Source organism: Mobula hypostoma, chromosome 10 (genome assembly GCF_963921235.1).
Source record: "Mobula hypostoma chromosome 10, sMobHyp1.1, whole genome shotgun sequence".
Classification (NCBI taxonomy): Eukaryota; Metazoa; Chordata; class Chondrichthyes; order Myliobatiformes; family Myliobatidae; genus Mobula; species Mobula hypostoma.
The window spans coordinates 4220075-4245668 of record NC_086106.1 but is presented as its reverse complement, the minus strand read 5'-3'; the positions used below and the strand labels follow the sequence as shown (position 1 = coordinate 4245668).

General features: G+C 50.2%; 1 protein-coding gene across 1 annotated transcript in view; it reads right to left on the bottom strand.

Annotated features, from left to right (window-relative positions):
• Nucleotides 1-8196: 8196 nt before the first annotated feature.
• Nucleotides 8197-25594, bottom strand: part of fbxo46 (F-box protein 46) — a 41120-nt gene continuing 23722 nt past the window's right edge. Inside the window, exon 2 of the mRNA XM_063059918.1 lies at nt 8197-13764. Coding sequence (XP_062915988.1) covers nt 11769-13673 — 1905 coding nt within the window. The 5' untranslated portion in view covers nt 13674-13764 and the 3' untranslated portion in view covers nt 8197-11768. The remainder of the gene's footprint in view (nt 13765-25594) is intronic.

Here is a 25594-nt window from a genome sequence, read left to right as displayed (position 1 = left end):
AATCTATATGAATATAGAGTAAGGAGTTCGTTAACGTGGTTCAATATACTGTATCTGGTATTATATTTTTTCTTTTGTTTTATAATATGTATTCCCTTGGACTCTGTATTCTTCTGTATAGAAATTAATAAAAATATTGGAAAAGAAGCAACGGAACCCGAAGTGTATAGGCGCAAGACCGAATCAGAAAGGTCGAGTGCAGGCCGGTCAAGGTGGCGGGGTCCTAGCCCCAGGACAGATCGAAGCGGCTGAACCCAATGTTTGGACAATTATTTAAGCGCCAGGACAGAGCGTTCGTCCATCATTGACGTCGATGAGGAGCTCGACACCATTAGGATGGTGTCGAGACTAGCGCGTGATTTGGATTTAAGTGAGGGAGAGTTGCGCAGTGTCAGCCTCACTCTCTCTTCCCAATTCCCATCTGGATCCAACGGCAAGACAGAGTCGAGACGGCTGGAGATGGGACTAGGTGCAGTGGAAGACCAGGACGTCTTCTGTGTCTTGTCCTGCTCTACACGTTCCACGACGCTTGCAGAGACCGCCTTCTTGACCGTTGGACCTTCCATTGGTCTCGTCCGCTCAGTCCGCCGGAGTCGGACAGATTGTAAAGGTCAGCAACACACATCAAAGTTGCTGGTGAACGCAGCAGGCCAGGCAGCATTTCTAGGAAGAGGTACAGTCGACGTTTCAGGCCGAGACCCTTCGTCAGGACTAACTGAAGGAAGAGCTAGTAAGAGATTTGAAAGTGGGAGGGGAAGGAGGAGATCTAAAATGATAGGAGAAGACAGGAGGGGGAGGGATGGAGCCAAGAGCTGGACAGGTGATTGGCAAAAGGGGATATGAGAGGATCATGGGACAGGAGGCCCAGGGAGAAGGAAAAGGGGGAGGGGGGGAACCCAGAGGATGGGCAAGGGGTATAGTGAGAGAGACAGAGGGAGAAAAAGGAGAGAGACAGAAAGAATGTGTGTATATAAATAAATAACGGATGGGGTACGAGGGGGAGGTGGGGCATTAGCGGAAGTTAGAGAAGTCAATGTTCATGCCATCAGGCCGGAGGCTACGCAGACTGCTGGTTCCCTGTCACTACATCCAACGGGGACGGGTCAGAGGTGGTACTGTATCCCCGGATCTCCAGCACGCCAGTTGTCACGGTGCGCACGGATGGACTGAGTCTAGGCAACTTCTCCCGATTTGACCCTTTTTGTTTCGGTATTACTGTCACGAAGGTAAGCTGCACGCTCTATAGTTGCCCAGATGTGAACATCATTCGTACAGATCTTAACCTACCAGACCACCTGGAGGTGTTTTGGGTGAGTTTCCTCTCAGATATTTCGGGCATCTGATGGTCCCCATCCCCGGGCCCATAACGTAAGATGCACCCACACCGATAACAGCCTCAGTGGGTATGTACTGGTTAATGTTCCAAGTTCAAAGTAAATTTCTTATCAAAGTTCATGTTAAGGCATCCGTTAGTCTTGCGAGACCATGGATCTGCGCCTGGAAAGTCTTCACTCTCCAGGGCGCAGGCCTGGGCAAGGTGGCATGGAAGACCAGCAGTTGCCCATGCTGCAAGTCTCCCCTCTCCACGACACCGATGTTGTCCAAGGGAAGGGCATTAGGACCCATACAGCTTGGCACCGGTGTTGTCGCAGAGCAATGTGTGGTTAAGTGCCTTGCTCAAGGACACAACACGTTCCCTCGGCTGGGGCTCGAACTCACGACCTTCAGGTCGCTAGTCCTATGCCTTAACCACTGGGCCACGTGCCCCCAAAGTTCATGTATGTCACCATATACACCCCCGAGATTCAATTTGCAGGCATGCACAATAAATCTATAGAATAATAACCACAATAGAATCAATGAAAGTCCATTCCAACTTGGGCGTTCTACCAGTGTGCAAAAGACAACAAACTTTGCAGATATTAAAAGACAGAAATAACAAATGAATAAGCAATAAATATCGAGAACGTGAAATGAAGAGTCCTTGAAACTGAGTCCATTGGTTGTGAGAACATTTCAATGATGGGGCAGGTGAAGTTATCCCCTCTGGTTCAAGAGCTTGGTGGTTGAGGGGTAGTAACTGTCCCTGATCCTGGTGGCATGAGTCCTGAGGTTCTTGTACCTTCTTCCTGATGGCAGCGGTGAGAAGACAGCGTTGCGTAGGCGGTGGCGGTCCATGATGATGGATGCTGCTTTTCCCGTGACAGTGTTTCGTGCAGATGCACTCGATGGTGGGGAGGGCTTTACCCGTGATGGCCTGGGCTGTTGTGGCACCACTCAGCCAAATTAGCAACTCACACGACCTGCTCGAGCAACTCCTCGGATCCACGAAGGGCAATGAACAGCCGACCCCTCGGGCTGACGACCCTTCGCCGGGACCGGGAGGGAAGCCGGCCAGAAGCCAGAAATTGAATGGCGCGTTGCTCAAGATTTCCGGCATCTGCAGAACCTCTTGTGTCAATGTTAACGAGCTCTCGGCAGGGGGTGGGGCTTGGTGCGGGGGCGGGACAGCGCAGGGGCGGGGTTTAGCGGAGGAGGAGGGACAGCGCAGGGGTGGGGCTTGGTGCGCGGGAGGCGGGACTTAGCGCGGCGCTGCAGCTGTAGCAGCGACCCAGGCGCAATCCCGACCACCGGTGCTGACTGTGTGGAGTTTGCAAGTTCTCCCCCTGTGGCCAGAACGTTTCCCCAAATAGGTGCGGCTTGGTAGGTTAATTGGTAGCCGGTGTGTGAGTGACGGATAGAGTCTGGGGAGGCCTGATGGGGGAGAACAAACGGGGATGATTGTAAATGGGTTTGTGGGAACCTTCCAAGCTAATCACGTCCTCCTCCTCCCCTTCCCAGTGGTGCTGCACGTTTATTTATTCTGATACGGTGGGGTATAGACCTTTCGAGCCACACCGCCCAGCAACCCCCAATTTAACTCACGCAGTATTTATTTATAAAATTCAGAGATGCAGCGTGGAAAAAAACCCTCTGGCCCTCCGAGCCGCGCTGCCCAGCTTTCCCCTGATTTAACCCCGGCCTAATCACGGGACAATTTACAATGACCAGTTAACCTACCAACCAGTACATCTTTGGATTGTGGCAGGAGACCGGAGCACCCGGAGGAAACCCACGCGGTCACAGGGAGAATATACAGGCAGCGGCGGGAATTGAACCTGGGTCACCTGTACTGTAAAGCGTTGTGCCAACCACTACACTACCGTGCCGCCCCAGGACTGGAGAAGGGTCTCACCCCAAAACATCGACTGTTTATAGACGCTGCCCGACCTGCTGAGTTCCTCCAGCATTTCTTGTGCGTTGCTTTTGGATTTCCTCTTGTTTGTGATATGACGCTACCGTGCCGTCCCATGCTCTTGAGCTCTGAAATCTACCTCTTCCATTACTGCAATATTACTATTTCTATTTGCTCTGCATCAGTTCACCGCTGTACTGTTGTATCTAACACAATTCTGCTGTATCTAGTACTACCATCTACAGTGTTTACACTGCGTGCTACAGACAGCAGTGGACACAGTCCAGTCCATCACAGGGAAAAGCCCCCCACCCATCCAGGCTATGCTTTTGTCCCCATTGGGATCGAGTACAGGATCCTTAGGTCCCACACCACCAGCTTCAGAAAGTTGCTACCCTCGACCCCGGGACCAGTGTGGGTAATTTCATTCCCCACTACCTTGAACTGATTGCACAACCGGCAGACTCAAAAACTCTACAACTCCTGTCCTCAGTATTGTTTTTTAAAATTGCATACTTAGTCCTTTTTTCACATTGGCTGTTTCTCAGAATTTTTCATAAGTTTTAGTGGATTTCTTTATTTTCCTGGAAATGCCTGCAACAGAAGGAAGCTCAAGGTAGTCTTTGGTAACATACAATTAGTGGCCACTTTGTGTATCTAATAAAGTGCGCACAGATTGTGTGTTCATGGCCCTCTGCTGCTGTAGCCCATCCACTTCAAGGTTGGACACGATGTACATTCAGAGATGCTCCTCCGCACACCACTGTTATAACACGTTTACTTGAACCAGTCTGGCCATTCTCATCTAATCTCTCTCAATTAACAAGGCATTTTCGCTCACTGCATGTCCTTTGCTTCTCCCACCCCTAACAGGGCGTTTTTGCCCAAAGATCTGCTGCTCACTTTCTGTTTCACACCATTCTCTGTAAACTCTAGGGACTGTTCCGTGTGAAAATGCCAGGAGACAGCAGTTTCTGAAATACTCAAACCACCCTATCTGGCACCAGCAATCACTCCACGGTCAGTCACTTAGATGAGGGGCTAGTCCAAGGGCTCCTCATCTTTATTGATACGTCGGGGTGTCTCTATGTCAGGTGTTTGTATTGGGGATGGGTGAGATGGGGTGGAGGTGGAGAGTCTGTGTGGAGCAATAATGGATCAGGCAGGCTAAGCAACGTGTTCCAGGACTGTTGACTTCTTTACGATCCCATGCAATCCGTCCGGGGCAGTTGTACTTTATCCATGTTGTTCCCATTCTGATGCTGGTCTGAACCTCTTGACCATGTCTGCATGTGTTGAGTTGCAGTCACATGATCAGCTGATCGGATAGTTGCATTAATGAGCAGGTGTACAGGTTACCTAATGAAGTGGCTGCTGAGTGTAGAAGTACTTGGATAATACATTTCCTTCGATTTTTGACTGCACGTGAATTGCACTTTACTGTTTAGGACATAAATCTGATGTCTAACTGTGCTGAAACCTGGTAATTTTCAGGAGTTATTGGAAAGCTCCTAGCTGTGCTAACCAGATCTACTCAGCTGCATTTACAAATCTCCTGGCAGGTGTAATCTGGCACCTGACACTCTCGTGCAGGGTAGTAATTAACGTTTCAGTATCTCAGGAGTGTTTGGTTACTCTGGGTGTTCCAAAACAAAAGACATACGTTCCATCACCGATGTGGGCGTGCACAGGTTTGATGCTGCACCATTACAGACAACAACACGGATAAAGTACAACTGCCCCGGACGGATTGCATGTGATTGTAAAGAAGTCAACAGTCCTGGAACACATTACTTAGCCTGCCTGATCCATTATTGCTCCACACAGACTCTTTCCACCTCCTCCCCATCTCACCCATCACCATTACAAACACCCGACATAGACACACCCCTAGGTATCAATAAAGATGAGGGGCCCTTGGACTGGCCCCTCATCCAAAACAGCAGCTACAAACTTCAGAAGCTGTGTAACTCTCACAGTGAGTCACTGGGAGAATTTAGAACGCAAGACATTTAGCCATCAAGTTCACATGCTATCCCTGGGGTACCAAAGCCCAATGATTGGGCACCCCAACATCAGACCAAGCTCCTATAATATTAAATTAAATTGAAAGCCCAGACTAAGAAAACAGTTTCTCCCCCACCGTCGTTAACCAAAACGAAGACTTCCTCTCACAAACTGCCCACCCTTTGTCCACCTCCGGAACGCCATCAGTAAAGATAGGCAGTGCCACCTCTACCAGCATTATCCTCAACACTGGTGCGTCACAAGGCTGCGTCCTCGGCCCTCGACACTCTTGACTGTGTGCCCAGATTCTTCTACCTCCATCTGCATTGGAGCTCCCAACCTGGAGTCCATCACCCCTGGCTTAACGGTATTGGACTCTGGCCTGAAAAAGGATGGGAACCCCTAGTCTACACATTAGCAAATGGCACCACCACAATGGGCTGAATCTCAGATAACGATAATTCAGAGTATGGGAAGGAGAGCTGTGTGACATGGTGACATTTCCCTCAGTATCAGCTGAAGAGCTAGTTACTGACTTCAGGAAGGGGAGTGTTACTCCTGTTTATATCACAGGGTCTTTTATGAGTTTCTTAGATAGGTATATGGAGCTTAGAAAAATAGAGGGCTATGCGGTAGGGAGATTCTAGGCAGTTTCTAGAGTAGGTTACATGGTCGGCACAACATTGTGGGCCGAAGGGCCTGTAATGTGCTGTGGATTTCTGTATACGTAAAGGGGCTGAGGTTGAGATGGTGGAAAATTTCATGTTCCAAAAGTGCAAACATCAAATATTGCGTCTCTTGGTCCAACCATGGCCATGAAAGCACACCAACGACCAGTGCCCCCACTTCCTGAGGAGGCTCCAACCTCACCTCCTCCCACCCCAACAGATATTTGTGGATGATATCACAGGCTTGTCCCATCCCACAATCATAAGTACCTCCAGGAAGCGTTGCCTTAAAAAGGCAACATCTGTCGTCCAGGCTATACTGATTTCTCTCAGCTACCAGCAGGCAGTGGGTACAGAAGCCTGGAGTCCCACACCACCAGCTTCAAGAACTGCTAACTCACTTCAACCACTCAGTTCCTGAACAGACCTGCACAACCCCAATCACTACCACAGTCCAGCAACACCAACCACTCTGCACTATCATGGATCTTTTGTGCTAAATTCATTTTCTTGCGGGAAAAGAAACTGCCCAACTTTTGATTGAATTTATCTTGCAAATGTTGCTCCGAGATGCAACACAGAGCGTCAGAGGAAGTCATTCCTGCCTGTGGCCATCAAACTTTACAACTCCTCCCTTGGAGGGTCAGACACCCTGAGCCAATAGGCTGGTCCTGGACTTATTTCATAATTTACATATTACTATTTAACTATTTATTACTATTTTCTATTACTATTCTATTACTAGTTATTATTTCTATGACTATTACTATTACTATTTATTATTTATGGTGCCACTGTAACGAAAACTAATTTCCCCTGGGATCAATAAAGTATGACTATGACTATTAACTGACACTACACACGTAAAATGCATCAGGAACCCAGCAGGTCGGGCAGCATCTATGGAAATAAATAAACAGCCAGCCTATCTGGGCTTCCGGGTCCTTCAGGTCCGCAAGAAACTGCAGTCGTGGACTCAGCCCGGTACATCATGGACATGCCCGTCCTCACAATCAGGAGTACCTCCAAGAGGTGTCGCCGCAAAAGGCAACATCCATCATCAAGGCTGTGCCTTCAGGACTCAAGAAAGGTCTCTTCCTTAAACGTCGGCTGTTTGTTCATTTCCAAAGATGCTGGCTGCCTTCCTCCAGAATTTTGTGAGAGTTGCTCCGGATTTCCAGCACCCGAGACTTTTTCGTGCTTGTCATCTGATGCTATGCACCTATATGCAAGTGCTCATCCTCGCATTCACTGCACTTGTGCTGATGACCATAAACTGAGCTCTATTTATTCATTGAGATACAGCGCGGAATATGCCCTTTGAACAATGCCGCCCAGCAATCCACCAACTTACTCTTAGCCTAATCATGGGACAATTTACCTACCGACCAGTACGTCTTTGGGAGAGTGGGAGGAAATCCCAGCACCCGGAGGAAACCCCAGCACCCGGAGGAAACCCCAGCATCCGGAGGAAACCCAAGCACCCAGAGGAAATCTGAGCACCTGGAGGAAATCCAAGCACCCAAAGGAAACCCACACAGTCACAGGGAGAACAGACAAACCCCTTAGTCACCTTTGGCTTTGAATGAGGCTCGAATCCTCTATCGGACCCAGGGGATGATCGTCCTGCCCGATATTACAGCAGGGGTGACGAACTTTTTTGAGAGCGTGTGCCCAAATTGGCAATAATCAAAAAAAAAATCTTCCACATGCCATAGCAATTTTGAGCAGAGATTTTCAATTGAGTTTCATGAATTAGTGACAATAATGACAAACAGTTTAAGGAAAGGGTTAAGTTCCTTAGAAAACCTGTTAAAATAGTAGAAAAGACAATCGAAAAAAATTCTTTCTAAACAATATTGTATTTGTTGGGTGGCGGGGTGGAGATAGATCTCTTTCCCCAGGAGGTGCAAGATGCTCCTTCCCTCTGCTAGCCTGCAGGTCACCCTCCGGTAAGGTGTAGCACCCGCTTAGCCCCCGATCAGAGTCATGTGAAGCCATGGGAGCAGCTGGTGCACCTCACAAGTCCTGGTTAAAAACGCAAACAAGAGGAATTCTGCAGATGCTGGAAATTCAAGCAACGCAGCAGGCCAGGCAGCATCTCTAGGAAGAGGTACAGTCGACGTTTTGGGCCGAGACCCTTCGTCAGGACTAACTGAAGGAAGAGCTAGTAAGAGATTTGAAAGTGGGAGGGGGAGGGATGGAGCCAAGAGCTGGACAGGTGATTGGCAAAAGGGATATGAGAGTATCATGGGACAGGAGGCCCAGGGAGAAGGAAAAGGGGGAGGGGGGGGAAACCCAGAGGATGGGCAGGGGGTATAGTACTAACTCCTCCTTCAGTTAGTCCTGACGAAGGGACTCAGCCTGAAACGTCGACTGTACCTCTTCCTAGACATGCTGCCTGGCCTGCTGCGTTCACCAGCAACTTTGATGTGTGTTACAAGTCCTGGTTATGTGACCACTGACACCAGGCAAACAAAATCTCTGAAGAGTATTGATAATGGCTGGGGTCACCCGTCTTGGAAAGACACTGCCCAGAAGAAGGCAATGGCAAACCACTTCTGTGGAAAAATTTGCCATGAACAATCATGGTCGTGGGAAGACCATGATCGGCAACATCATATGACACAGCACATAACAAATGAATGAATGGTTATTACAACTAATTATGATCCAAATACTAATGCATACACCAGGTCAGCGAGGATTTCAAAACCTATCATTCAACGTCACACATTCTCACTGGCGTGAGATGTTTCCTGTGAAACCATCACAGCCTCATTTGGCAATAATCATTAGGAATCTTTTTATTACGCCTGGGGTTTGAGGGGCAGCACTGCATACCATGTGCCAACAAAACTCTCCTGTGTCTACCACTTTGGACACACGTACCACATGTTCGCCACCCCTGCGTAGAGAAACCGGTCTGACCAGCTGCTGGTTTTCGAATCCTGGTTTTTAAAAAAATACATTTATGTCACTGTTTGAAACAAGTTTATTACCGGGTAAAACAAAAACAAACAAGAGAACTGGGAGGGGCTTTGAACCTCCCAGTAACAGGACACTGAGCCAAACCCATTTGATACTTTAAGCCAGAAAAGTTTTTTTACATCAACCAGCTTCCATTTGAGCATCTTGGTTTGGACATTAGCACCCAGCTGCCCAGATGTGGTTCAGTGAGATGTTTTTTTTTTGCTGATGGTGAGGTATACAGGTACATTTTCTGACGTTCTGGGGGGCGGGGGCGGGGGGGTACTGAAGCCAAGCAAACCCACGGGTTAATACTTACTTTGGAGGGAGGAGTAAAACTTGGCATCAGTCAGATGTTCCCAATGATGGGGCTTGGCTGCCGCACCTTCAGAGGAGGGAGCTGACGAGGTGAGAATGCAAAAGCTGACACCAACAACCGCTCCCACCCACTCCTTCCCCTTGTGGAATTGTAACACTGTGGCGGCCCAGTGGAGGCCGCTTTACGCAGGGGTCTTTTCCCCCCCGTACGCTGGGGAGCTGGGGTGGAGTGCTTCTGTGCAACAGGCCCACCTGTCCTTTCAAGGGACGGTATATCACGTACATACGGAGTGTAAGCTGTGGCAGCCATTTTGACTGGCCTGCTCCTCAAGTTCTGACTGCACTTCAACCCCGCTCTCCTGATCTACGGTCATCCGGTATGGCGGGGGTATGAGACGCATGGTGGGGGGGGGCAAATCTACCCAAGGCTGGCCAAGCTGTCCATTCACGGGTCTAGGCAGTGGGCAGTCAAAGGGCAACAGCCTGCCCCTCTCCCAGGGTTACATCCATGCCCGGGTGTCCTTGCCAGAGCATGCAATCTCTATTTGAGGGGAGGGGGTGGGGAAGAAGAGATCAGGGAACGGTCAGCACCCCCCTCTCCAGGGAATTGCAGACAAAAATCAATATTTCAACTTGTACTTGTTAATGATTTTGTGATCCTTTGATTATTGTCAGTGAATAAACTTCTGTATATTTGTAAAACAAAAAATAATTCAGGAGGGGACAGAGGAAGTATTTTGTTAACCAATACCCCAGACAGCAGGTGGTGTCTATTTTCTTGTCAACTGCCTCTCACCAAGATGAGTGAGGTGTGGGGTTAAAGTTCATCCTCGGTCACCAATGCCAACCCAATTCCAAAGCTTGCTTTTATTAAAATCGGTGGATTTTGGAACTAGAATACAAAGCTTTGATGTGATTGTATTGAGCTTGTAGCACAAGTGACTCTGGACGGACTATCTCCCTACCTTCGTGGGTCCCTTGGTCGAGCTGAAATCGAACTGGGCAGGCATTTGAACCTTGTGGCTCGAGTGTGGCACATTTTATGCTGCCCACCATTCCCTGTTCCCTCGAAGCTGCACGGGTGAGCAGTAACTGAAATGCTCCCACGCACATAGCCGTCGTTGCCATGCAGCCGCAACTTTCTTCTAAGTAATGTTTCAATCATACGCTGCACAGATTTCAGGCCGTGTAAAAATTTCTTGCTCGGAGCAACCGTTGGTCTGTGCAGCTCCCTGGGCCCCCTAGGAAGGACATGCTGACACTGGAGAGGGTTCAAGGGATGTTGGCGGAAATGATTCTGGGATTGAAAGGCTCGTCATATGAGGTGCATTTGATGGCTCTGGGCCTCTGCTCATAGCAAATCAGAAGAATGAGGGGTGACCTCATTGAAACCTATCTAATGTTGAAGGGCCTCGATAGAGTGGACGTGGACAGGATGTTTCCTATTGTGGGAGAATCTAAGACCAGAGGATACAGCCTCGGAAGGGAGGGACGTCTATTTAGGATGGAGATGAGGAGGAATTTCTTTAGCCAGAGTGGAAAAATTGTGGGATTCTTTGCTACAGGCAGCTGGGGAGGCCAAGTCTTTACGTGTACTTAAGAGGTTGATAGATTCTTGGTTGGTCAAGGCATGAAGGGATACAGGGAGAAGGCAGGAGAGTGGGGCAGAGAGGGAAAATGAAATGGCAGAGCAGGTTCAATTGGTCAAATGGCCTAATTCTGCTCCTATATCTTATGGTCTTATGGAAAGTTGCCGCCATTTTATTTCCTACCTGTCCTTGGCCACAACTGCTAGTGGACCACTGGAAGAGTAGGTACCCCCACCCATCTCCCATTCCCATTAGGACAAACTTCCAACAATGGACGTAGTTCCCTCTGGTCACTGAGTGCCAGTTGGTGAGAGGGCAGGAACATCAATACTGCCCACTTTCATCAGTGGGTGAGTGGTTAATGATCTGGAGGGGGGGAGCCTTGTCTGAGTGACAGTGAAATTCACACCCCCGAACCCCATCCTCTCGGCCGTGCGGAGCCGTATTTGGCGTCTCCTTCTGCCTTTATTGTCGAGCCAAATCTATTCGAGATGGTCTGTCTCTGAGCCTTAAGACAGGGAGAGGTGATGAGAGGTAGGGACTGTCTTCAACGTCGGGGGGGGGGGGTCCCACTAATTTTGCCTCTGAACTTGCAAATCTCAACTGCTAACGCCCTCCTCTGCCCCACGCAAGGTAGATGGTTAGCAAGACCCCCTCCGTAGATCTGGCCAGCTTGTGGGGTGAAATCTGCTCTAGTTTGATCAAAATTAAATTATGGTAATATACTTCATAAAACAGGGAGAGAAAACACACACTCTCTTTCTCTCTCTCACACACACACACACGCACACAAACTTTATCATGCTTCCAACAGAGTTTTCTTTTTTTTTGACAACCCTTCCCCAATTCAAAACAAATCAAAAATTAAATAGCTCTAGCAGACACAAGAAGCCAGAAGATTCAATCACAGGACTGCACGGTGAGGGAGGGCAAGTTTTTTTTAAAAAAAAGTTCCCTCCAGTTCCTTTTCTTTTTGTCGTTTTACCTCCCCTCCTCCCTCTTTGCTGTGTCACTGGTCTGCACCCAGTTATTGTCATGAAGTCCGACCCGGCAGCCGGGAGTGTCCCTGTCTTTCCTGCGGCAGCACATCCAGTAGGATCGTCCGTAAGGCAAGTCATGGTGGTAAGGTTTGGGGTGCCAGCGGCAGAGGGAGACATCGCCCCTCTCGTAGTGCTTCTTGCACTGCTTGCAGGGGTCGTCGCGGTAGAGGGGGTCCCGGTTCCAGCGCGAGTCGACGGCACGGATCCCGTAGGCTTCGATGACCCCCTTGAAGTGGTGGCAGGCGCACTTTAGGGCGGCCAGTGAGCGGGTGGGCAGGTAGCCGAGGATCTTGACCGTCACGTGGTCGGGCAGCAGGAGGAGGTACTGGCGGGGTTCCAGGAGGCGCTGGATCTTGAAGCGGATCTCCAGGAAGTCGTGCGAGACGTGGCGGTACAGGCAGTAGAGGGGGGCCTCCGACTCGTCTGGCTGCGAGGGGCTCTTGTCCTCGGGCTCCTGGGTGCCGCAGATCCGGAGGGGTCCGGCCTTGGCCTCCTGGGGTTGGCCTGCCCGGCCCTGCTCGGAGTCGGGGCCCTGGGCCAGGGAGTGCAGGAAGAAGAGCTGCCCGGGGGGAGGCTCCTCGCAGCCTGGGCACTTGGCGTCCTGTCCCACCGTCACGCACAGGGAGTCCTCCCGGTCGCCCGGGGGGCCCTCGCGGCCGAAGACGACGCACTGGTCCACGCCGCCGGTGACCACCACCTCCACCCGGAAGCCTGCGCGGCAGTCTCGGGACGCCCCTTTCTCCAGGGAGGATGGGAAGGGGGCGGCGGCAGCGTCCGGGGAGGCGTCACGGCCCGAGTCCCCGACCGGGTAAGGCGTTGCCATTTCTACGTCCGGCAGGGGTGGGGCCGGGGCAGGTGGGAAGGCGGCAGGAGCCGAGGTGGTGGAGGGGGGCGAGGTGGGGGACGAGGAGGAGGAGGCGGAGGGCCCCACGATTTGGTAGAGGTCACAGGTGATCTTCTCCAGCGCCCCGCCGCACACCGACCGGTTGCAGCTCATGAAAACACTGCCGGCCGGCACGTCGGAGCGCCGGGGCCCACCCCCTCCCCCGGCTCTGCCCGCCACCCGAAAGGCGATGCGGACCTCCCCGGCGGGGCAGGGGGGGCTGAAGTCCCCGCCTCCGGCCCTGGCGGCCCCCTGCTCCTCGCTTCGGGCCAGCCCGTTGCGTCTCCGTGCCCCAGCCCCCCGCTGGGCTGACTCAATCCTGGCGATCGCCTCCGCCACCCGGCTGCTGCCCCCGCCCCCGCCCTCAGCTTCCTCCACCTCCTCCTCCCCCTCCTCCTCCTCCTCCCCCTCCTCTTCCTCCCCCTCCTCCTCCTGCCGGGGCAAGGGGCCCTCGGCTTCCTGTCCCGCCAACGTGGTGGCAGTGGAACGCTGCTCTACCAAGGCCACCATCTCGGCCACCGAGACCAGCTCCGCCTCGCCCGGAGGCTCCCTCGGCCCCTCCCTGGGGGAGTCGTGCGACTTCCTCCTCCTCTTGGGTTTCGTCCCGTCCATTGTCCAGCTTCCCTTCACCTTGACCGCGTTGCTCCGGCCGTTGTTGCCACCACCTCCGCACTGGTGAGCCACGAAGAAGGCGATCTTTTCCTTGGTGTTGCCCGGCTTGATGACGTACCAGGTGTCCAGCAAGACCCTGCCCTCCTCGCCCTGCCCCTCACTCTGGCCATTGCCCCCACCGGCACCGGGAACGACGGGCGGCGTGTTCTCCGAGCAGGCCGGCGTGCCCTCCTTCACCTTGGGGTCGCCCGGGCTTTTCTTCAGGCCGATACAGCAGGGCTTGTTCTGCAGATAGGTGCCGAAGGGCCGCGGACACCACAGCCTGATGCGGGAGAAGGTGTTCTGCTCCATGGCTCCGACCGGCTCCCGGCACTCACGGGCCTCCGCGCTCCCTCTCAGGGTTCATTCAGCGTACGAGAGGCGCTCCCAGTTCCGACTTCCCCTGGATAAGGCAAGAGAACAGAAGGGCAGGCATCAGTTCTCGGGTAGCTCGCTCAACCGGGACAGAACGAAAACCAAGAAAGAATAAATTAGGTGGTACAACAGGGGCAGATATTACAGTGACAACAGCCCAGGACAGATCCTCAGAGACACGAGAGAGATCTGCAGATGCTGGAGATCCAAAGCAACACACTCAGCATGTCAGGCGGTATCTACTCTCCTCCACAGATGCTGCCTGGCCTGCTGAGCTCCTCCAGCACCTCACGCAGTTCTTCAGAGACGCCGAAACCCAGGATCATGAAACTGTTCACCCTTTCCAATGCTGATTCCCCCTCAATGAGGGCTGGGGTACCTTCTCCCAACTTCCCACCCCCCCACCCTCACCCGAAGGTTTACTACCACAGGGAGCAGCAAGGCAGTGTACCAGTTACCCTAACGTTACGACAGCGGCGGAGACCCGCGTTCAATTCCTGCCGCTGACTGCAATGATACATTCTCCCCATGTGGGTTTCCTCCCGCATCCCAAAGACCCACAGGTGAAGTGGTCACTGTAATGGGGCAGCAGGGCTTATCGGGCCAGAAGGGCCTGTTACACATGCTGTAGCTCATGGTTTCTTAAATGCGGGTCAGGCAGCAGGGAGGAGAAGATGGCAGTGCACGCGGCCTCTCCGGTGAATGATATCTGTAATCTGTCAAGTAGGGGGCCGTGTACAATTCTGATTTGATGGAGATGGACGTGAGATTATGGAGGAACATCTGGAAAACTTCTGAAATGCCCGCTTCGCTGCTGCTGCTACTGTGTGGTAACCGGAATCTCCGGAGCAGAAGGCCCTGAAATCCTCGGCTTTGCGTGTTTCAGCGGCCAGGGCGAGGTCGAAGGCGCTCGGGAGGCTGTATCGGACAGGCTGGTCGGAGTCTCGAAGTTTTCGGGTGGACGGACTCAGTATCGGCTGTGGTCGGCTGCTTCCAAGGTATCAGCAAGTTGACGGTGCCTGGAGGTTTATGGCAGGGAGTTTCTCCCTTTTGCTGCCTGCTATCGGGGACTCGGGAGTCGATCGATTCAGGGACCTTGAGACTATTTTTACTGTGCCTATGGTCTGTTCATTATCAAATTATGGTATTGTTTTGCACTGCTGTAACTATATGTTATAATTATGTGGTTTTGTCAGCGTTAGTCTTTGGTTTGTCCTATTTTCTGTGATATCACGCTGGAGAAACATTGTATCATTTCTTAATGCATGTGCATTTCTAAATGACAATGAAAGAGGACTGAGTGTTCTCATAATCTAAAAAAATCTAATCTGCGGTAAAAGAAACAGTCAAGACTTCAGATCGAAGACCTTTCCTCAGATCTGGGAAAGAGTGCAACAACAAAACAAGGAAGGTCTCTGTAAGTTTGGCACGGAGAGGCCATGGCACAGTATCCGATGAAGCTGCAGAGGTTTGTAAACTCAGCCAGTTCCATCACGGGCTCTTGCCTCTGCGGCATCCAGGACACCTTCAAAAGGTGATGCCTCGAAAAGGCAGCGTCTGTCATTTGGGACCCCCACCACCCAGGACATGCCCTCTTCTCTTTGTTACCGAAAGGAAGGAGGTTCAGAAGCCTGAACACACACCCCTATGTTCGGCACAGAGTAATAGAAAAGGCCCTTCAGCCCATCTGGTCCTTGCCTAACCATTTAAACTGCCTACTCCCATCCTCCTGCACCGGCACCATAGCCCTCCATACCCCTACCATCCATGTACCTGTCCAAACCTCTCTTAAACATTGAAATCGAGCTCACATGCACCACCTGCAGCTCGTTCCACACTCTCATGAGTGAAGAAGTTTCCCCTCATGTTCCCCTTAAGCTTCTCACCTTTCACCCTTAACCCATGACCTCTGGTTGTAGGCAAAAAGCCTGCTTGCATTCACCCTATGTATACCCCTCATAATTCTGCATATCTCTACCAAATCTCCTCTGTCTTCGACGTTCTAAGGAGTGAAGTCTGAACTTATTCAATCTTTCTTTATAACTCAGGTCCTCCAGACCCAGCAACATCCTCGTAAATTTTCTCTGTACTCTTTCAATCTTGTTTACATCTTTCCTGTAGGTAGGTGACCAAAACTGCACACAGTACTCCAAATTAGGCCTCATCAACGTCTTATACAACTTCAACATATCATCCCATCTTCTGTTCTCAATACTTTGACTCACGAAAGCCAACGTGCCAAGAGTTTTCTTTACTGTGTCCAGTTCTGGTCGCCTCACTATAGGAAGGATGTGGAAGCATTGGAAAGGGTACAGAGGAGATTTACCAGGGTGCTGCCTGGTTTAGAGAGTATGGATTATGATCAGAGATTAAGGGAGCTAGGGCTTTACTCTTTGGAGAGAAGGAGGATGAGAGGAGACGTGATAGAGGTGTACAAGATAATAAGAGGAATAGATAGAGTGGATAGCCAGCGCCTCTTCCCCAGGGCACCACTGCTCAATACAAGAGGACATGACTTTAAGGTAAGGGGTGGGAAGTTCAAGGGGGATATTAGAGGAAGGTTTTTTACTCAGAGAGTGGTTGGTGTGTGGAATGCACTGCCTGAGTCAGTGGTGGAGGCAGATACACTAGTGAAGTTTAAGAGACTACTAGACAGGTATGGTGGAATTTAAAATGGGGGGTTATATGGGAGGCAGGGTTTGAGGGTCAGCACAACATTGTGGGCCCAAGGGCCTGTACTGTGCTGTACTATTCTATGTTCTATGTTCAAACCTATCTACCTGTGACGCCACTTTCAACGAATTATTGAGCTGTATTCCCAGGTCCCTTTGCTCCACCGTTCACCGTGTAAGGCCAACCCTGGCTGGTCCTACCAGACTGCAAAACTCTGCACTTGTCTCCATTAGATTCCACCTGCCATTTCTCAGCCCATTTTTCCAGCTGGTCCAGATACCTCTGCAAGCCACGATGGCCTACCTCGCCATCCCCTACACCCTCAGTCTTGGTGTCGTCCACAAATTTGCTGATCCAGTTAGCCACATTGTCATCCAGGTCATTGATACAGATGACAAACAGCAACGGACCCAGCACCGATCCCTGTGGCACTCCACCAGTCACAGAGAGGCAACCATCTACAACCACTCTGTGGCTTCTCCCGCAAAGCGAATATCTAAACCAGTTTACTACCTCATCCTGAATGCCGAGCGACTGACCCTCCTTGACCAACCTCCCATGTGGGACATCCTGTGATTGGGCTACGGTTAAAGTAGCTGGTTGCTGGGCAGCTGACAGGACCAGAAGGGTCTGTTCCACACTGTTTCTCTGAATAATAAAAAAAATCTAAAATCTACGTTAAAATCCAGGTGGGAGCTACTGTTGGTCAGAAATTACAAATCCCACAGAGAAAAACTTGCAATTATTACACCTTTGGGCATTCCCAGCTGACTTGCTGTCCAGAAAATACTTGATACAGTGCAGGTAATAATAACTTGTGGCCAAGTGGTTAAGGCATTGGACTAGTGATCTGAAGGTCGTGAGTTCGAGCCCCAGCTGAGGCAATGTGTTGTGTCTTTGAGCAAGGCACTTAACCACACATTGCTCTGCGACGACACTGGTGCCAAGCTGTATGGGTCCTAATGCCTTTCCCTTGGACAACATCGGTGGCGTGGAGAGGGGAGACTTGCAGCATGGGCAACTGCCGGTCTTCCATACAACCTTCCTCAGGCCTCAGTCAACATCGAAACCGATGGACAGCCGAAGAAGAAGTTTATTAAAACTATCCCATGGATATCAATGTGATAAATAGCCAGTTTCTTTATGAGTCAACCAAAGCACAAGGAGGTCCAAGTTGCTCGTCTTTACGAGGCACCTGAGGTAGCTTGTGTCCTATCAAGAGGTTTGACAGGATCTTGGATGAGTTTTCAAACCAAGTACACCAGAACAGCAACCGGATTTCTACACAGAAGGACGGCAGAGAACAAACTGCTCGAGGAACTCAGCAGGGGTTGTGCACCATTTAACTCGAACATCGACAACCTCTCTGCCTCCGCAGATGCTGCCTGACCCAGCCAGTTCTTCCAGCAGTTTATGAAATGCCCCGGATTCCGTGGGGTCGCCAGTTTCCTCCTGTTCCCAGAGGTACAGCTGATCCTTAACTGGTGCCAGAATGGTCCTATTTTCCAAGGGGTGATTGATAAGTTTGTGGCCTAGGGTAGAAGGAGTCAATTTTAGAAAGCCTAGCACATTTATTTTTCAACATAGTCCCCTCCTACATTTACACACTTAATCCAGCGGTCGTGGAGCATACGGATCTTGGACCTCCAGAAAGTGGTCCACAGCAGGGGTAATTGATAAGTTCGTGGCCTAAGGTAGAAGGAGATGAGTTATACAGCTCTCGTTACATGCACGTGCAGTTCAACTCTTTGAGTGATAATGCAGAAAGTTTGAAGTTAATAACTCATCTCCTTCTACCTTAGAGCACGAACTTATCAATCACCCCTGCTGTGGACACTTTCTGGAGGTCCAAGATCCGTATGCTTCATGACTGCTGGACTAAGTGTGTAAATGTAGGAGGGGACTATGTTGAAAAATAAATGTGCTAGGTTTTCTAAAATTGACTCCTTCTACCTTAGGCCACAAACTTATCAATCACCCCTCGTACATAGATTGCTGTTAGCCATAGTTTAAACCATCAAGCACAAATTTAAACATGACGAAATCTGCAGATGCTGGAAATTCAAGCAACACACATCAAAGTTGCTGGTGAACACAGCAGGCCAGGCAGCATCTGTAGGAAGAGGTACAGTCGACGTTTCAGGCCGAGACCCTTCGTCAGGACTAACTGAAGGAAGAGTGAGTAAGGGATTTGAAAGTTGGAGGGGGAAGGGGAGATCCGAAATGATAGGAGAAGACAGGAGGGGGAGGGATGGAGCCAACAGCTGGACAGGTGATTGGCAAAAGGGAAATGAGAGGATCACGGGACAGGAGGCCCAGGGAGAAGGAAAAGGGGGCGGGGGAGGACCCAGAGGATGGGCAAGGAACAGAGGGAGAAAAAAGAGAGAGAGAGAAAGAATGTGTGTATAAAAATAAATAACGGATGGGGTACGAGGGGGAGGTGGGGCATTAGCGGAAGTTAGAGAAGTCGATGTTCATGCCATCAGGTTGGAGGCTACCCAGACGGAATATAAGGTGTTGTTCCTCCAACCTGAGTGGGCCACTTCTTATTATTCCTACATTCTCCGCTTCCCTCCCCTGCCCCCGACCCTTTGCCTGAGAATCTACCAGCCACCTACACGTTAGGGGCTAATACTGTGGCTAATTAGCCCAGCAAACCTACTGTCGGGTGTGGGAGGAAACCTAGAGCAGCTGGGAGAGAATCACACACACACACACACACACACACACAGAGTCAGACAGAGTGTAGCGAACTGCATGCTGACAGGGCAGGGTTGAACTCTGCTCCTTGGAGCTGGGGGGGCGGTGGTGGGGGGGGTTGTCACACCCCTGAGGAACTGAAGTGGAACACCAAGACCAAGGTCAGGATGCACAGCAGGTTTCACGACCTTCAACAAGGTATGCAGTTACGAGCATCCTGACGCGCGGTGTCATTGCGCGGTACAGAAACTGCCCTGCAGCGGATAGGACGACTCTGCAACACGCAGTTAGAACTGCCCAATGCATCACCAGCACCCAGCCACCCGTCGTCCAGGACAGGTAAACAGAGAGGGCCAGCGATACCACGAAGGAATCAGAATTGGGTTTGTTATCGCCAGCATGCGACGCGAAATTTGTTAACTTGTCAGCAGCAGTTCAATGCAATTCAACACTCACAACGCGCTGGAGGAACTCAGCAGGTCGGGCAGCATCTGTGGAAACAATCAGTCGACGTTTCAGGCCGAGACCCTTCATCAGGACTAACTGAAGGAAGAGTTAGTAAGAGATCTCAAATCCCTTACTCACTCTTCCTTCAGTTAGTCCTGATGAAGGGTCTCGGCCTGAAACGTCGACTGTACCTCTTCCTAGAGATGCTGCCTGGCCTGCTGCGTTCACCAGCAACTTTGATGTGTGTGGCTTGCGTGTTTATAGTTATATTTCATGTGTTTTTTTTTAATTATGGTGTTCTTACTGTTGTTTTTTAGGCAACACCAGACCCAGAGTTAAAACCATTTTGTTCTCCTTTAGACTTGTGTACTGAATAACTGAAGATTATCAATACAATCTTGTATCGTGAGACTACCATCACAACAAGTCCACAGCAGATGCCACTCCACTGGCTCTTCATTCAACCCTGGAACATCTCCAGACAGCGACGATGCACACACCGGGATGCTCCTCATCGACTACACACTGCCATTCGATACCATCATCCCCTCAGAGGGGCTCAATACATCCGTACACAAGTGGATCCTCCATCTCCTCACTTGCAGACCCCGGTCAGTCCAGCAACACCTGCCCCACAGTCTCCATCAGTACGGGTACACCACAGGGCTGTGTGCTTAGCCCCCTGCTCGTCTCGCTTTACACTTATGTCTGTGAGGCTAAGCTCAGCACCGATGCTGTATCTAAGTTCACTGATGACACCGCCGAATCAGCATATACAGTTCTGTGGAAAAGACTTATGCACATGTAGATATATATCTAGGGTGGCTAAGGCTTTAGCACAGGACTGTATTTGTCGACGTGGAGCGGACAGCGAGTTGGTAAATCTGGCAGCAGCAAAGGATGCTGGGAATGGCGAGGAGGGAGCACCATGGGAGGCGTGTGGGACTGGTGGCAGAGAAGGCGTGCCAGGGACGGGGGGCAGGGATGTGGTGCGAGCGCAGACATACCCAGCCCTGAGGTACGTCTCCACCAAAGGAGGTGTAAGGTGCTCCTTCACTCCGCAAGCCTGCAGGTCACCCTTGGGCAAGGTGTAGCACCTGTTTAGCCCCCTGATCAGGGTCACGTGGAGCCATGGGGGCAGATGGTGGATGGTCGTATAAGCAGCCGGTACAGATCACAAGTCCTGGTTATGTGACCACTGACACCAGGCAGACAATCTCTGAAGGGGATTGATAATGGCTGGGGTCACCCATCTTGTAAAGACATTGCCCAGAAGGTGGCAATGGCAAACCACTTCGGTAGGAAAATTTGCCAAGAACAATCATGGTGATGGAAAGACCCCGATCACCCACGTCATACGACACGGCACGTAATGATGATGTCATACAACGTGGCGCACGATGATGATGATAATCACTATGAAAGATAATCATAAGATACAGGAGCAGAATTAGACAATTTGACCCATTGAGTCTGCTGTGCCATCTCGTCCTGGCTGATCGATTTCCCTCTCAGCCCCAGTCTTCTGACTTTTCCCCAATTCCCTTCGTACTTTGATCACCCCTCTATTCTGAGGCTGTGTTCTCTGGTCTTGAGACTCCCCCACCATAGGAAACATCCTCTCCACATCCACCCTATCTAAGCCTTTCACCGTTCGACAGGTTTCAATGAGGCCGCCCCTCGTTCTTCTGAATTCCAGTGAGTACAGGCCCAGAGCCATCAAACGCTCCTCGTATCACAAGCCTATCAATCCCGGAATAGTTTTTGTGAACCTTCTCCGAACCCTCCCCAGTGTCAACACACCCTTTCGTGAATAAGGGACAAAACTGCTCACAATACTCAAAGTGGGGACCTCGAAATGCTTTCTACAATTTTGTCACCGTATCCCAGTGCATCTGACGATGATAAACCAATACCTCCAATATCCAAAAGGGACCTTACAGGAACTAAATTCACCAAACAAACACTTATGAGCTGATAAGATCCAGCCAGCTAGTTTCCCTCCAGGTCTCACAAATATTTGTAGGCAGAGACACGGGGAGATGGCAGAATGCCAGAACTGAAGGAACACATACCCTGCTGCAGGAACACAATGGGTTGTGCAGTCTGTAGGTGGGGGGGGGTGGGGGGGGGGAGGAAACGTCGGTGATTTGGGTCGAAACCTGGCAGTAGGACGGACCTGTCACCCTTCACTGCCGCTGGGTCACAGCGCTGATGGAGCACCTGCTCCGGGACTGTGGCGGTTAAAGAGGGCACCGCACCACCACCTTCGAGGGCTAATTGGGGGGGGGTGGGGAAGGATGGACAATAAATACAAGAAAAAAAGTGTCACCCTAGTCATAGAGTGCTACAGTACAAAAACAGGCCCTTCGGCCCATCTAGATCATGCCAAACCATTATTCTACCTAGTTCGGTCAACCTGCACTGAGACCAGGGGTTCCCAACCTTTTTGACGCCATTAAGCAAGAGGTCCACGGACCCCAGTTTGGGACCATAGCCCTCCATACCCCTCTCGTCCATGTACCTACCCAAATTTCCCTTCAACGTTGAAACCGAACCCATATCCACTACTCCCTCCGGCAGCTCGTCCCACACTCTCGCCGTTCTCCGAGCGAAGATCCCCCTTAAATAGTTCACCTTTCACCCTTAACCCTCGACCTCTAGTTCCAGCCTCACTGGAAAAAGCTTGCTTGCAGACATGCCGCCCTGCAAAAACTCATTTCAGGGAGGTAGCACCCCCACCCCCTGCAACCCCATATCCTCACTGCCCCCACCCCCCGGTCGACCTCCAAGGGTGTATGGAATACTTTGTTTAGTGATTTTGTCTAATCTGTAAACTAAGTTGAGTATATGCTAAAAATGTGACATTAAAATATGTACTTACATTATAATATTCTATTACAACTTTAAGCAAGTCTACAGGGAGTTTGGTCTCATCACGTAGGACATCAAAAGAGTAGCTCCTTAGCAGCTAGCCAGCTAGTTTAAATAACGTTAGCTATGCTAATGAACGAATGACACCTGTTAAACTCACCTCAACATGTCTTTTACATTTTAACCCACCATGGGCAATAGAAAAGTCACTGTTGCAAACAGTGCAGCGAGCAACACTGTCATTATTTTTGAGATCGACTGTAAAGCCCGCCCACAGAGAAAACTGATAGGTCTACTGAGCACAAAAAGAGACCAATCAGGATGCTCCCTCTCCCTCTCAAAAAAATTGATTTCCGGGATATTGTATATAATTTGCGGGCATCAGGGAGCCACTATCAATATGCGGGAGACTCCTGGAACTTCCGGGAAAGGTGGGATGTCTGTGCTTGCATTTACCCTATCTACACTCCTCTGTCAAATCTCCCCTCAATCGCCCAAGCTCAGTCCTAAACCAGTCAACGAATCTCAGGGTTGGGTACTTTGACAATAAATATATTTTTAATCTTTCCCTATAGCTCAGATGCTCAAGTCCCAGTGACAAGAGGTTGGATGGTGGGGTGGGGGCTGACACAGGCTCATGTGCAGCACAGATCAATGGGGTCGATGGAGCTGTTTCTGTGGCAACAGATTAGCCTGCGTGAGTGGATACACCGGGCCCATTAGAACGTTCGAGCAGCCTGCACGGAACTACAGTGCCAGAGACAGTGGGTTCCTTCTGCTTTCTTGCTGGCCCAGCTCCTGAATTATAAAAGGAGCCGCTATCCATGACGATGATAGAATCCCAAGGAAATCTAACCCGGGAAGCCGGCATTAGCTGTTCACATGGAACATACAGCAGTACAGGGCAAGAACAGGCCATTCAGCCCACAGTGCTGTGTTAGACCAAGTAGTCATCAAATGGCCAACTAATCTCTCATTACCACACAATGTCCATTCCCTTCCATTTCCCTCACATTTATATGCTGACCAAAGTGCCTTCAGAGGTCTCTAATGTATCTGCCTCCGCCACCTCAGACACCCGCAACTCTCTGTACAAAACTTTCCCCCCTCATTTTAAACACATATCCTCTGGTAGCAGACAGTTAAAACCCTGCGAAAAAGATACTGCCTCTCTTCTCCATCCATGCCTCTGATAATCTTTTAAACCTCTTACACGTCTCTGCACACGAAGATCGAGAAGGGAACAAATCCGATTGGGCGTCAGTGAAAGTCATGGCGCAGGCGAATACGCGGCACGCAAAAGAATTCCTGTAAGCGTGGCTTTCCATGAGCAATTCTGTAAACAAAAATGGCCGACCTTGATCCTAGTTATGAGCCAACACAGGCAATTTTCCAGATCACGACACACAAAAAGTTCACCAAACATACAACCTTGCCCAGGCCTGCGCATTGGAAACCTTCCAAGGCGCAAATCCATGGTCTCTCGAGACTAACGGATGCCTATTGATTGATAAGTATACAAAGGCCAAGCATTCAGAGGACACATCACAACCAACAGCGCACTGACAATGTCTCCTCGTGTGGTGACGAAACGTTTGCAAGTAAATTGCCAAGATCAGAGAGCAGCAGCTCAACCCAACCACCAACCACCCAACCTGTAAACCTCTATCGGATCTCCTCTCAGCTTTCGCCACTCCAGAGAAAGCAAGCCAAGTTTGCCCGAACTCTCGTTCTAGTGCATGCCCTCTAATCCAGGCAACATCCTGGTAAACCTCTTCTGCACCCTCTCCAAAGCCTCAACATCCTTCCTATAATGGTCCTATAATGGAGCGACCAGAACTATATGTAATACTCCAGATGTGGCCTAACTAGAGATTTATAGAACTGCATCACAACTTGCTGACTTTTTAAACTCAATGCCTCAACTAATAAAGGCAAGTACTAATAAAGTATAAAGTACACCATATGCCTTCTGAACCACCCTATCAACTTACATATCAACTTATGTTCAGGAAGCTAATCATGTTCAACGCCCACACATTTTAAGATCACAAGACCATAAGGTATAGGAGCAGAATTAGGCCATTTGGCCCATCGAGTCTGCTCCACCATTTTATCATGCCTACTCCAACTTCCCTCTCAGCCCCAATCTCCTGCCTTCTCCTCATATCCCTTCATGCCTGACCAATCAGGAATCTAACAACTTCTACCTTAAATATACATAAAGACTTGGCCTCCACAGCTGCTTGTGGCAAAGAATTCCACAAATTCCCCACTCTCTGGCTAAAGAAATTCCTCCTCATCTCCGTTCTAAAAGGACGCCCCTCTATCCTGAGGCTGTGTCCTCTGGTCTTAGACTCCCCCACCACAGGGAACATCCTCCCCACATCCACTCAATCAAGGCCTTTCACCGTTCGATAGGTTTCAATGAGATCACCCCTCATTCTTCTGAATTCCAGTGAATACAGGCCCAGAGCCATCAAACCTTCCTCACATGACAAGCCATTCAATCCCAGAAACATTTTCTTGCACCTCCTTTGAACTCTCTTCAGATTCAACAAATCCTTTCTAAGATAAAGGACCCAAAATTCTTTCTAAGATAAAGGGCCCACAATACTCCAAATGGGCCCCACCTGTACTTTATAAAGTCTCAACATTACATCATTGCTTTTATATTCTTGTCCTCTTGAAATGAATGCTAATATTGCATTTGCCTTCCTCACCACCAACTCAACCTGAAAATTGATCTTTGACAATTCCCGACACTGTATTCCATCTGCCATTTCTTTGCCCATTCTCCTAATCTGTCTCAGTCCTTCTGTAGCCTCTCTACTTCCTCAAAACTATCTGACCCTCCACCCACCTTCACATCGTCTGCGATTCTGTGTCAACGTAGCACAGGGGGTAGCACCTGCAGTTGGCTGTTGGTCCTAATCCCCAGCTAGAGGCAAATAATGCCACAATGTTGAAGATACTGTCTCTCCCGCTGGTTTGAGGACTGACTGGCCTTTCCAACGCTGGGGTCTATCTAAAGTGCCCAGGAAGATCCAATTGCAACATTAACTCCTTCCTTCACACACGGTTCAGACTGTATTTATTCAGAGACAGCACGGAGAACACCAGTCCGGCCCTTCGAGCCGTGACACCCAGCCGTCCCCCGATTT